The sequence below is a fragment of the Salvelinus alpinus genome, chromosome 9 (genome assembly GCF_045679555.1).
Source record: "Salvelinus alpinus chromosome 9, SLU_Salpinus.1, whole genome shotgun sequence".
NCBI lineage: Eukaryota > Metazoa > Chordata > Actinopteri > Salmoniformes > Salmonidae > Salvelinus > Salvelinus alpinus.
The window spans coordinates 31,937,624-31,950,764 of record NC_092094.1 but is presented as its reverse complement, the minus strand read 5'-3'; the positions used below and the strand labels follow the sequence as shown (position 1 = coordinate 31,950,764).

The 13,141-nt window shown below is 46.3% G+C and overlaps 1 protein-coding gene across 1 annotated transcript in view; it reads left to right on the top strand.

The window, feature by feature from the left end:
* The window catches only part of LOC139530943 (uncharacterized), a 115,793-nt gene that overhangs the window by 25,429 nt on the left and 77,223 nt on the right, over positions 1–13,141 (top strand). The window contains exons 10-12 of the mRNA XM_071327749.1: positions 24–1,268; positions 3,488–5,401; positions 8,760–10,679. Coding sequence (XP_071183850.1) covers positions 24–1,268; positions 3,488–5,401; positions 8,760–10,679 — 5,079 coding nt within the window. The remainder of the gene's footprint in view (positions 1–23; positions 1,269–3,487; positions 5,402–8,759; positions 10,680–13,141) is intronic.

Below are 13,141 nucleotides of genomic sequence, written 5' to 3'. Positions count from 1 at the left end.
TTAACAGTATGTTTTTCTGTCAGGTGAAGGAGTGGCTGTGTCTGAACTGTCAGATGCAGAGAGCACTAGGAGGAATGGAATCTCCTGGACCTACTATGATGAAACCCTCGCCAAACAAAGTCTCCACATCTGCTGCTCCTCAAAAATACACTGTCGCACCTGTTACAACTCGAAATGAGACTCCCACACCAGCTGGTCAACAAAAAGTGGCTCCTACACCAGCCTCACCCAGAATAGAGCCAGTGACTTCAGCCTCTCAACCCGCTCCCTCAAAGCCTGAAGAGTCAGTGTCTGGGAAGATGTTTGGCTTTGGTTCCTCCATCTTCAACTCTGCATCCACTTTGATCACCTCAACTGTTCAGGATGAGCCCCGCACCACACCGCCAGCTTCTCCCAAGTTTGCTATACCTGTTGGACCTAAACAGAAGGAGACTCCCAGACCTGCTGGTCCCAAACAAGTGGGCCATAAAACAGCCTCACCCAAAAAGGTGTCAATGACTCCTGCTTCAGAGAAAGACAACAAGACCCCAGCACCAGGCTCACCACAGAAGGAGGCATCTCCAGCAATGGCTTCACAGCAGGACCAGAAGCCAGTGGACAAACCAACTACAACCCTTGTCCAACAACCTACGCAGCAGAAGACTCCACAACAACAAGGCCAGCCTCCTCGGCCCCTAGCAGAGCCTTCGAAGCCTCAGCAACAGCTTCCAAAAGGTGGAGCCTCTAATGCCAAAACTGTACCAGCACCACAGGCCCAGCCCACCAAGCAGGAGTCAGGAGGCTTTTTTGGCTTTGGTGGTGCTAAATCTCAGCCTGCTCAGTCAAAGCCTGAAGACTCAGTGTCTGGGAAGATGTTTGGCTTTGGCTCTTCCATCTTCAGCTCTGCGTCTACTTTGATAACCTCTGGTGTTCAGTATGAGCCCCGCACCACACCGCCAGCTTCCCCCAAGATGTCTGCACTGGCCCAGATGTCTCCCAAGATGCCCCCTGCAAAAGACACCAACCCGCCTGCTGCTCAAAAAATAGAGCAACCCCAGCATGCCAAGATCCCCCCATCAGTACAGGCCAAAGTGGACAAACCCCCATCAGAGCCTCCACAGGTAGCAGCATCCTCCCATCCAGCTCCCAAAGCAGGCCAGTCCACCTGTCCACTCTGCAAGGTGGAACTCAACAAGGACTCCAAGGATCCTCCCAACTACAATACCTGCACAGAATGCAAGAACACTGTCTGCAACTTCTGTGGATTCAACCCTATGCCACATGAAACAGTAAGTAAAGAGCATATATTTCATCAAAGTAGTTAGGCTACTCTAAAGTAACTGTTGTGCTTTATTTTAGAACAATTGTTAAGGATACCCAATGTCTATAGTTGCCGGTCATGTCTTTCATGGGAGGTGTAAGATAGGATAACAAGATGCTTTGAGTGAGCTCTTTTTATAAAAAATTGTATGATATTGGTTCATGAATTTATGAACAATTTGTAATCTGGCAGCATTGACTCCCAATAGTCTACAGAATATGCACCAGACTACAGTGCCTTCAGAAAGTTGTCCTACCCCTTGACTTATTCCACCTTTTGTTGTGTTACAGCCTGAATTCAAAATTGATTAAATTGGTTATTTTTCTCACCCTTCTACACACAATACCCCATCATGACAAAGTGAAAACATGTTTAGAATTGTTTTTAGCAAATTCATTGAAAATAAAATACAGAAATATCTAATTTATATAAGTATTGACACTCCTGAGTCAAGACTTTGTAGAAACACCTTTGGCGGAAATTACAGCTTTGAGTCATCTTGGGTATGTCTTTATCAGCTTTGCACTTGTGGATTTGGGGATTTTCTCCCATTCTTCCTTGCAGATCTTCTCAAACTCTGTTAAGTTAGATGGGAAGCGACAGTGAACAGCAATCTTCAAGTTTTTCCACAGTAGTTTTTCAATGGGATTCAAGTCTGGGCTTTGGCTGGGCCACTCAAGGACTTTCACATTCTTGTTCTGAAGCCATTCAGGCATTTCTTTGGCTGTATGCTTGGGGTCTTTGTCCTGTTGGAATGTAAATATGTGCACTAGTCTAAGGTCGTTTGCACTCTGAAGCAGGTTTATATCAAGGATTTGCCTGTATTTGTCCCCATTCATTGTTCCCTCTATCCTTACCAGTCTGCCAGTCCCTGCCGCTGAAAAGCATCCCGATAGCATGATTCTGCCACCACCATACTTCATGGTAGGGATGGTTTTAGACTGGTGATCAGCTTTGCCTGGTTTTCTCCAGACATAGCACTTTTCATTCAGGCCAAATAGTTACATTTTTGTCTCAACAGACCACAGAATATTTAGCCTTATTTTTTCAGAGTCTTTCATGTGCCTTTTAACAAACTCCAGGAGTGCTGTCATGTGCCCTTTTCTCAGGAGTGGTTTCCATCTGGCCACTCTCCCATAAAGCCCAGATTGGTTAAGTGCTCTAGAGACGTTTGTATCTCAGGCAGGTTCTCCCATCTCAGCCAATGAACTCTGTAGTTCTGTCAGAGTGGCCATTGGGTTCTTGGTCACCTCCCTGACCACGATCCTTCTTGCCCGGTTGCTCAGTTTGGTCGGAGGTCCATCTCTAGGCAGAGTCTAGGTAGTTCCATATTTTTTCCATTTCCCAGTAATGGAGACCACTGTGCTCTTGGAAACGTTCAACATTCTTGAACTTGTGTTATACCCTTCCTCAGATATATGCCTCATCACAATTCTATCTTGGAGATCTACAGACAGTTTCTCGGACTTCATAGTATGGTTTCTGCTCTGACATGCACTGTCAACTGTGGGACCTTATATAGACAGGTGTGATTCTTTCTAAATGTCCAAACAATTGAATTGGCGACAGGTGGGCTCCAATCAAGTAGTGACATCTCAAGGATGATCAAAGAAAATTGGATACAACTGAGCTCAGTTTGGAGTGTCATAGCAAAGTGGTGTGAATACTTATGTCAATTAGATATTTCTGTATTTCATTTTCAATACATTTACAAAGATTTCTAAAAACATTTTCACTTTCTCGTTATGGGGTATTGTGGGTAGATAGGAAAACACATTTTTTTTAATACATTTTGAATTTAGGCTGAAACACAACAAAATGTGGAATAAGTCAAAGGGTATGAATACTTTCTGAAGGCACTGTCTGTCCTGTTAAAATTAGGTTCACAAACCGTGAGAGGAGAAACAATTAAGATTTTAGGTTTATATTCACACTCTCTGTAGATGTTGTTATCAAATTTTAGATCTTGAAGATTTGTATAATACAGCCTGATATAAAGTATTCATTGTATTTAGCATCTTCAGATTTTAGAGCATTATGATGGTAGTTTTGGTATTTTTTCACATGTAGTATGCAGTATTTAGATAGCAAGTAAAATAAAAGCATCTACTGGTTCACAGACTGCAATAACATTGTACAAAATTGTTTTCTTTTGCATTTTTTCCCAATACTGTTCTTTTATTTCAGGTAAAGGAATGGCTGTGTCTGACCTGCCAGATGCAGAGAGCACTTGGAGCAATGGAACCCCCAGAACCTTCCATGATGAAACCCCAACCGTTGCCCAGCATAGTCTCTACACCTGTTGCACTTCAAAAGGAGAATGCCACACCTGCTGCATCTCAAAAGCCGACCCCAGCTCCAGCGAAACCCCAGAAGGAGGAGATCCCAGTTCCTGCGGCTGGCCAAAAAGAGATCACTCCACCCACTGTACCTCAGGAGACACCAATTCCCGCTGGAACCCCAGCACCAAATGCAGACAAAAAGGAGGAGACCCCACCACTAGGATCTTCACAAAATAAACAAGCTTCACCTGCTGTGGCTGAGAAGGAGAATGAAGAACCTATAATTGTACAGAAACCAGTGGACCAACCAATTCCAGCCACACCCAAAACCAGTGGAGCTGCTACACCTGTACAGCAGCCAGAAAAGCAAACTCCTCCACTGCAACAGCCTGCTACAAAGGCATCACAACAAGTACAGCCCCAGCGAGCTCCAAAGCCAGACCTCGAAACTGCTCCCCTAAAGGAGCCAATGACTCCTGCTTCAGAGAAAGAGAAGAAGAACCCAGCACCAGGGTCACCACAGAAGGATTTATGTCCAGCAGTGGCTTCACAGCAGGACAAAACGCCAGTGGACAAATCAACTCCAACCCCTGTCCAACATCCTCCACACCAAGAGACTCCACAACAAGAGCAACAACCTCAGCCTCTAACAGGGACACCGAAAGGAGAGCCCGGGAAGCCTCAACAACAGGTTCCAAAAGGTGGAGCCTCTTATGCAAAATCTGTACCACCACCACCACCACAGGCCCAGCCCACCAAGGAGGAGTCAGGAGGCTTCTTTGGCTTTGGTGGTGCTAAATCTCAGCCTGCTCAGTCAAAGCCTGAAGACTCAGTGTCTGGGAAGATGTTTGGCTTTGGCTCCTCTATCTTCAGCTCTGCCTCCACTTTGATCACCTCAGCTGTTCAGGATGAGCACCGCACCACACCTCCAGCTTCCCCCAAGGTGTCTATGACTCCTGCTTTAGTGAAAGAGACCCCAGCACCAGGCTCGTCACAGAAGAAGGAGGTATCCCCGACAGTGGTCTGCCAGCAGGACCAGAAGCCAGTGGAAAAACCGACTCCAACACTTGTCCAACAACCTCCACAACAGAAGACTCTACAACAACAAGGACAGCCTCCGCAGCCCTCAGCAGAGGCACCAACATCAGAGCCTGATATACCAATAGTTGAAGCTGCTAAAGCAGCAGACACTCAAAATCCGGCAAGCCCAGTGCCTGCTCAGAAGGCTCCACTGGAGAACCGGAGAACATCAGAACCTCCTAAACCACCACAGCAGCCCAGCCCTGGGCGTAGGGAGAGTAGTGCCTTCCCAGCCACAAAGCAACCCCCCAAGCAGGAATCAGGAGGCTTATTTGGCTTTGGAGGTCCCAAATCTCAGTCTGCCTCCCCAAAGCCTGAAGAGTCAGTGTCTGGGAAGATGTTTGGCTTTGGCTCTTCCATCTTCAGCTCTGCCTCCACTTTGATAACCTCAGTTGTTCAGGAAGAGCCCCGCACCACACCGCCAGCTTCCCCCAAGATGCCCCCTGCAAACGAGACCAAACAACCTGCTGCTCAGAAAGCAGAGGAGAAGAAGGCAGCGCATCCCCAGAAGGCCAATGTCCCCTCATCAGTACAGGCCAAAGTGGACAAACCCCCATCAGCGCCTCCAAAGGGAGCAGCATCCTCCCAACCAGCTCCCAAAGCAGGCCAATCTACCTGTCCACTCTGCAAGGTGGAACTCAACAAGGACTCCAAGGATCCTCCCAACTACAACACCTGCACAGAATGCAAGAACACTGTCTGCAACCTCTGTGGATTTAACCCCATGCCACATGAAACAGTAAGTAAAGAGCATATATTTCATCAAAGTAGTTAGGCTACTCTAAAGTAACTGTTGTGCTTTATTTTAGAACAATTGGTTAATGATACTAACTATACATATACAATGTTTATAGTCGCCAGTTTTGTCTTTCATGGGAGGTGTAAGAAAGGATAACAAGATGCTTTGATGGAGTTCTTGTTATTAATATTGTCTTTCCTCCAAAAATATCTGATGTTGGTTTATGATCTTCCTGGAAACCAGTTGTAATCTGACAGCATTGTCTGAGTATCTTGGCAAGGTTTTGACATTCATGTTCATCTGCTACTGATCACATTTAACATATTGTTCGGTGCATGACTTTTGTCTGAAGGGGTTTGGAGTACATCGTGGCTCCCATATTCTACAGAATATGCTATAACATTCACCGAAACGCATCGGCCCCCGGTTCAATGTTTAAGATGCAAGTGCATCAGTCCACGGACCCCAAACCAATCCAAATGTAGCATGCATCGTTCAAAAAATAGATTCTAAAGTTATGAATTCACAGTTCACAAGCATTTTCTTCTCATATTACATTCTTTCTACCGTCTGAAAATATCTCTTATCTTGTAACAACTGATGTGTCGTCTCTTGTTTTAGTGTCGAACTGCATGTAACTGTGTTGACAGTCATTGATCTACAAGTAATTTTGTATGCCAAACAACGCCAGGCAATGTTAGTAGCCTATTCAAACTGCACACTCTGCCCAGCTTTGTTTTGGTTGTTTTGCTTTAAACAATTAGTATGGTCATTTTTAGATTTAAACTCAGCAAAAAAAGAAACGTCCCTTTTTCAGGACCCTGTCTTTCAAAGATAATTCGTAAAAATCCAAATAACTTCACCGATCTTCATTGTAAAGGGTTTAAACACTGTTTCCCATGCTTGTTCAATGAACCGTAAACAATTTATGAACATGCACCTGTGGAACGGTCGTTAATACACTAACAGCTTACAGACGGTAGGCAATTAAGGTCACGGTTATAAAAACTTAGGACACTAAAGAGGCCTTTCTACTGACTCTGAAAAACACCAAAAGAAAGATGCCCAGGGTCCCTGCTCATCTGCGTGAACGTGCCTTAGGCATGCTGCAAGGAGCCATGAGGACTGCAGATGTGGCCAGGGCAATAAATTGCAATGTCTGTACTGTGAGACACCTAAGACAGCGCTACAGGGAGACAGGACGGACAGCTGATCATCCTCGCAGTGGCATATCACGTGTAACAACACGTGCGCAGGATCAGTATATCCGAACATCACACCTGAGGAACAGGTACAGGATGGCAACAACAGCTGCCCGAGTTACACCAGGAACGCACAATCCCTCCATCAGCACTCTGACAGTCCTCAATATTCTGAGAGAGGCTGGACTGAGGGCTTGTAGGCCTGTTGTAAGGCAGGTCCTCCCCAGACATCACCGGCAACAACGTCGCCTATGGGCCTATGGGCACAAACCCACCGTCGCTGGACCAGACAGGACTGGCAAAAAGTGCTCTTCACTGACGAGTCACGGTTTTGTCTCACCAGGGGTGATGGTCGGATTTGCGTTTATTGTCGAAGGAACGAGCGTTACACCGAGGCCCGTACTCTGGAGCGGGATCGATTTGGAGGTGGAGGGTCCGTCATGGTCTGGGGCGGTGTGTCACAGCATCATCGGACTGAGCTTGTTGTCATTGCAGGCAATCTCAACGCTGTGCGTTACAGGGAAGACATCCTCCTCCTTCATGTGGTACCCTTCCTGCAGGCTCATCCTGACATGACCCTCCAGCATGACAATGTCTCCAGCCATACTGCTTGTTCTGTGCGTGATTTCCTGCAAGACAGGAATGTCAGTGTTCTGCCATGGCCAGCGAAGATCCTGGATCTCAATCCCATTGAGCATGTCTGGGACCTGCTGGATCGGAGGGTGAGGGCTAGGGCCATTCCCCCCAGAAATGTCCGGGAACTTGCAGGTGCCTTGGTGGAAGAGTGGGGTAACATCTCACAGCAAGAACTGGCAAATCTGGTGCAGTCCATGAGGAGGAGATGCACTGCAGTACTTAATGCAGCTGGTGGCCACACCAGACACTGACTGTTACTTTTGACTTTGACCCCCCCTCCCCCCCTTTGTTCAGGGACACATTATACAATTTCTGTTAGTCACATGTCTGTGGAACTTGTTCAGTTTATGTCTCAGTTGTTGATTCTTGTTATGTTCATACAAATATTTACACACGTTATGTTTGCTGAAAATAAACGCAGTTGACAGTGAGAGGACGTTTCTTGTTTTGCTGAGTTTACATGGTAAAGTTGATCATTTCATAACGAGGCCACCAATCCTTTTTGCGAGACATGCCCGAAGCGCGAGGAGAAGCTCACTCAGTAAAAACTTCCAAACGGTCAAAACCATCTGGTTTTGAGATGGGGGTGAAATCCAAAGTTGTGCTACATATTCATTGGCTTTGCCACAGAATTATTTTTCCAGTCAATATTAATACATTACTAGCTCAAACACTTAATCTGCAAGAAATCCAAGTTATTTAGTGGGTGATGGTGATTTCAGGTCCAAAGTGGAGGGACAAAAAACATATGCTTCATTGCCCCGCTGATAGTGGTAGTGGGGTGGTAGATGCCTAGTCTCCCTTATGGCTCGGGTCAGATGCCTTCATAGTACATACAACATAGATATACAGAATTTAAAAACACTCGCACGCACACACACAATCTCTCACACACACACACACACACACACACACACACACACACACACACACACACACACACACACACACACACACACACACACACACACACACAAACAGAGAGAGAGGAGTCTGCTTCGACAGATCCAGCTCAGAGAGGCCCAGCTCTCCATCAGCAGACAATTTGAATTTAAAATGAATGTGTGTATGCAACAAATGTTACGCATCGAATCGTATCCAGCGAACCCAATTGCATCAAATTGTTTCAAACTAAAATGTATCTCATCAGAGCCCATGTATCTAGCTAGATACGTATCGAATCGTCTTGAAAGGGAAATATTCACATCCTTAGAATATGCATCAGGCTTTAAAATTAGGTTCACAAACAATGAGGGGAAAAACAATGAGGATTTTAGTTCTATGAACATACTCTATATAGATGTTGTGATCTAATTTTAGATCTTAAGGAATTGTATCAATACGCTGTGATATAAATATATATATTTTTTTAGCATCTTTAGATGTAGAGCATAAGACAGTTGTCTTGTATGTTTGTCACATGTAGTATGCAATATTTAAATATCAACTAAGATGAGATATATTATTAATATTAATATTATTTTTAGTAATTTTTTATCAACACTGTTATTTTTTTTCAGGTAAAGGAATGGCTCTGTCTGACCTGCCAGATGCAGAGAGCACTTGGAGCAATGGAACCCCCAGAACCTCCCATGATGAAATCCCAACCGTTGCCCAGCATAGTCTCTACACCTGTTGCACTTCAAAAGGAGAATGTCACACCTGCTGCATCTCAAAAGCCGACCCCAGCTCCAGCGAAACCCCAGAAGGAGGAGATCCCAGTTCCTGCGGCTGGCCAAAAAGAGATCACTCCACCCACTGTAACTCAGGAGACACCATTTCCCGCTGGAACCCCAGCACCAAATGCAGACAAAAAGGAGGAGACCCCACCACTAGGATCTTCACAAAATAAACAATCTTCAACTGCTGTGGCTGGGAAGGAGAATGAAGAACCTATAATTGTACAGAAACCAGTGGACCAACCAATTCCAGCCACACCCAAAACCAGTGGAGCTGCTACACCTGTACAGCAGCCAGAAAAGCAAACTCCTCCACTGCAACAGCCTGCTACAAAGGCATCACAACAAGTACAGCCCCAGCGAGCTCCAAAGCCAGACCTCGAAACTGCTCCCCTAAAGGAGCCAATGACTCCTGCTTCAGAGAAAGAGAAGAAGAACCCAGCACCAGGGTCACCACAGAAGGATTTATCTCCAGCAGTGGCTTCACAGCAGGACAAAACGCCAGTGGACAAGTCAACTCCAACCCCTGTCCAACATCCTCCACACCAAGAGACTCCACAACAACAAGAGCCACAACCTCAGCCTCTAACAGGGACACCGAAAGGAGAGCCCGGGAAGCCTCAACATCAGCTTCCAAAAGGTGGAGCCTCTTATGCAAAATCTGTACCACCACCACCACCACCACAGGCCCAGCCCACCAAGCAGGAGTCAGGAGGCTTCTTTGGCTTTGGTGGTGCTAAATCTCAGCCTGCTCAGTCAAAGCCTGAAGACTCAGTGTCTGGGAAGATGCTTGGCTTTGGCTCCTCTATCTTCAGCTCTGCCTCCACTTTGATCACCTCAGCTGTTCAGGATGAGCACCGCACCACACCTCCAGCTTCCCCCAAGGTGTCTATGACTCCTGCTTTAGTGAAAGAGACCCCAGCACCAGGCTCGTCACAGAAGAAGGAGGTATCCCCGACAGTGGTCTGCCAGCAGGACCAGAAGCCAGTGGACAAACCGACTCCAACACTTGTCCAACAACCTCCACAACAGAAGACTCTACAACAACAAGGACAGCCTCCGCAGCCCTCAGCAGAGGCACCAACATCAGAGCCTGATATATCAATAATTGAAGCTGCTAAAGCAGCAGACACTCAAAATCCGGCAAGCCCAGTGCCTGCTCAGAAGGCTCCACTGGAGAACCGGAGAACATCAGAACCTCCTAAACCACCACAGCAGCCCAGCCCTGGGCGTAGGGAGAGTAGTGCCTTCCCAGCCACAAAGCAACCCCCCAAGCAGGAATCAGGAGGCTTATTTGGCTTTGGAGGTCCCAAATCTCAGTCTGCCTCCTCAAAGCCTGAAGAGTCCGTGTCTGGGAAGATGTTTGGCTTTGGCTCTTCCATCTTCAGCTCTGCCTCCACTTTGATAACCTCAGTTGTTCAGGATGAGCCCCGCACCACACCGCCAGCTTCCCCCAAGATGCCCCCTGCAAACGAGACCAAACTACCTGCTGCTCAGAAAGCAGAGGAGAAGAAGGCAGCGCATCCCCAGAAGGCCAATGTCCCCTCATCAGTACAGGCCAAAGTGGACAAACCCCCATCAGCGCCTCCAAAGGGAGCAGCATCCTCCCAACCAGCTCCCAAAGCAGGCCAATCTACCTGTCCACTCTGCAAGGTGGAACTCAACAAGGACTCCAAGGATCCTCCCAACTACAACACCTGCACAGAATGCAAGAACACTGTCTGCAACCTCTGTGGATTTAACCCCATGCCACATGAAACAGTAAGTAAAGAGCATATATTTCATCAAAGTAGTTAGGCTACTCTAAAGTAACTGTTGTGCTTTATTTTAGAACAATTGGTTAATGATACTAACTATACATATACAATGTTTATAGTCGCCAGTCTTGTCTTTCATGGGAGGTGTAAGAAAGGATAACAAGATGCTTTGATGGAGTTCTTGTTATTAATATTGTCTTTCCTCAAAAAATATCTGATGTTGGTTTATGATCTTCCTGGAAACCAATTGTAATCTGACAGCATTGTCTGAGTATCTTGGCAAGGTTTTGACATTCATGTTCATCTTCTACTGATCACATTTAACATATTGTTCGGTGCATGACTTTTGTCTGAAGGGGTTTGGAGTACATCGTGGCTCCCATATTCTACAGAATATGCTATAACATTCACCGAAACGCATCGGCCCCCGGTTCAATGTTTAAGATGCAAGTGCATCAGTCCACGGACCCCAAACCAATCCAAATGTAGCATGCATCGTTCAAAAAATTGATTCTAAAGTTATGAATTCACGGTTCACAAGCATTTTTTTCTCATATTACATTCTTTCTACCGTCTGAAAATATCTCTTATCTTGTAACAACTGATGTGTCGTCTCTTGTTTTAGTGTCGAACTGCATGTAACTGTGTTGACAGTCATTGATCTACAAGTAATTTTGTATGCCAAACAACGCCAGGCAATGTTAGTAGCCTATTCAAACTGCACACTCTGCCCAGCTTTGTTTTGGTTGTTTTGCTTTAAACAATTAGTATGGTCATTTTTAGATTTAAACTCAGCAAAAAAAGAAACGTCCCTTTTTCAGGACCCTGTCTTTCAAAGATAATTCGTAAAAATCCAAATAACTTCACCGATCTTCATTGTAAAGGGTTTAAACAATGTTTCCCATGCTTTTTCAATGAACCGTAAACAATTTATGAACATACACCTGTGGAACGGTCGTTAATACACTAACAGCTTACAGGCGGTAGGCAATTAAGGTCACGGTTATAAAAACTTAGGACACTAAAGAGGCCTTTCTACTGACTCTGAAAAACACCAAAAGAAAGATGCCCAGGGTCCCTGCTCATCTGCGTGAACGTGCCTTAGGCATGCTGCAAGGAGCCATGAGGACTGCAGATGTGGCCAGGGCAATAAATTGCAATGTCTGTACTGTGAGACGCCTAAGACAGCGCTACAGGGAGACAGGACGGACAGCTGATCATCCTCGCAGTGGCATATCACGTGTAACAACACGTGCGCAGGATCAGTATATCCGAACATCACACCTGAGGAACAGGTACAGGATGGCAACAACAGCTGCCCGAGTTACACCAGGAACGCACAATCCCTCCATCAGCACTCTGACAGTCCTCAATATTCTGAGAGAGGCTGGACTGAGGGCTTGTAGGCCTGTTGTAAGGCAGGTCCTCCCCAGACATCACCGGCAACAACGTCGCCTATGGGCCTATGGGCACAAACCCACCGTCGCTGGACCAGACAGGACTGGCAAAAAGTGCTCTTCACTGACGAGTCACGGTTTTGTCTCACCAGGGGTGATGGTCGGATTTGCGTTTATTGTCGAAGGAACGAGCGTTACACCGAGGCCCGTACTCTGGAGCGGGATCGATTTGGAGGTGAAGGGTCCGTCATGGTCTGGGGCGGTGTGTCACAGCATCATCGGACTGAGCTTGTTGTCATTGCAGGCAATCTCAACGCTGTGCGTTACAGGGAAGACATCCTCCTCCTTCATGTGGTACCCTTCCTGCAGGCTCATCCTGACATGACCCTCCAGCATGACAATGTCTCCAGCCATACTGCTTGTTCTGTGCGTGATTTCCTGCAAGACAGGAATGTCAGTGTTCTGCCATGGCCAGCGAAGATCCTGGATCTCAATCCCATTGAGCATGTCTGGGACCTGCTGGATCGGAGGGTGAGGGCTAGGGCCATTCCCCCCAGAAATGTCCGGGAACTTGCAGGTGCCTTGGTGGAAGAGTGGGGTAACATCTCACAGCAAGAACTGGCAAATCTGGTGCAGTCCATGAGGAGGAGATGCACTGCAGTACTTAATGCAGCTGGTGGCCACACCAGACACTGACTGTTACTTTTGACTTTGACCCCCCCTCCCCCCCTTTGTTCAGGGACACATTATACAATTTCTGTTAGTCACATGTCTGTGGAACTTGTTCAGTTTATGTCTCAGTTGTTGATTCTTGTTATGTTCATACAAATATTTACACACGTTATGTTTGCTGAAAATAAACGCAGTTGACAGTGAGAGGACGTTTCTTGTTTTGCTGAGTTTACATGGTAAAGTTGATCATTTCATAACGAGGCCACCAATCCTTTTTGCGAGACATGCCCGAAGCGCGAGGAGAAGCTCACTCAGTAAAAACTTCCAAACGGTCAAAACCATCTGGTTTTGAGATGGGGGTGAAATCCAAAGTTGTGCTACATATTCATTGGCTTTG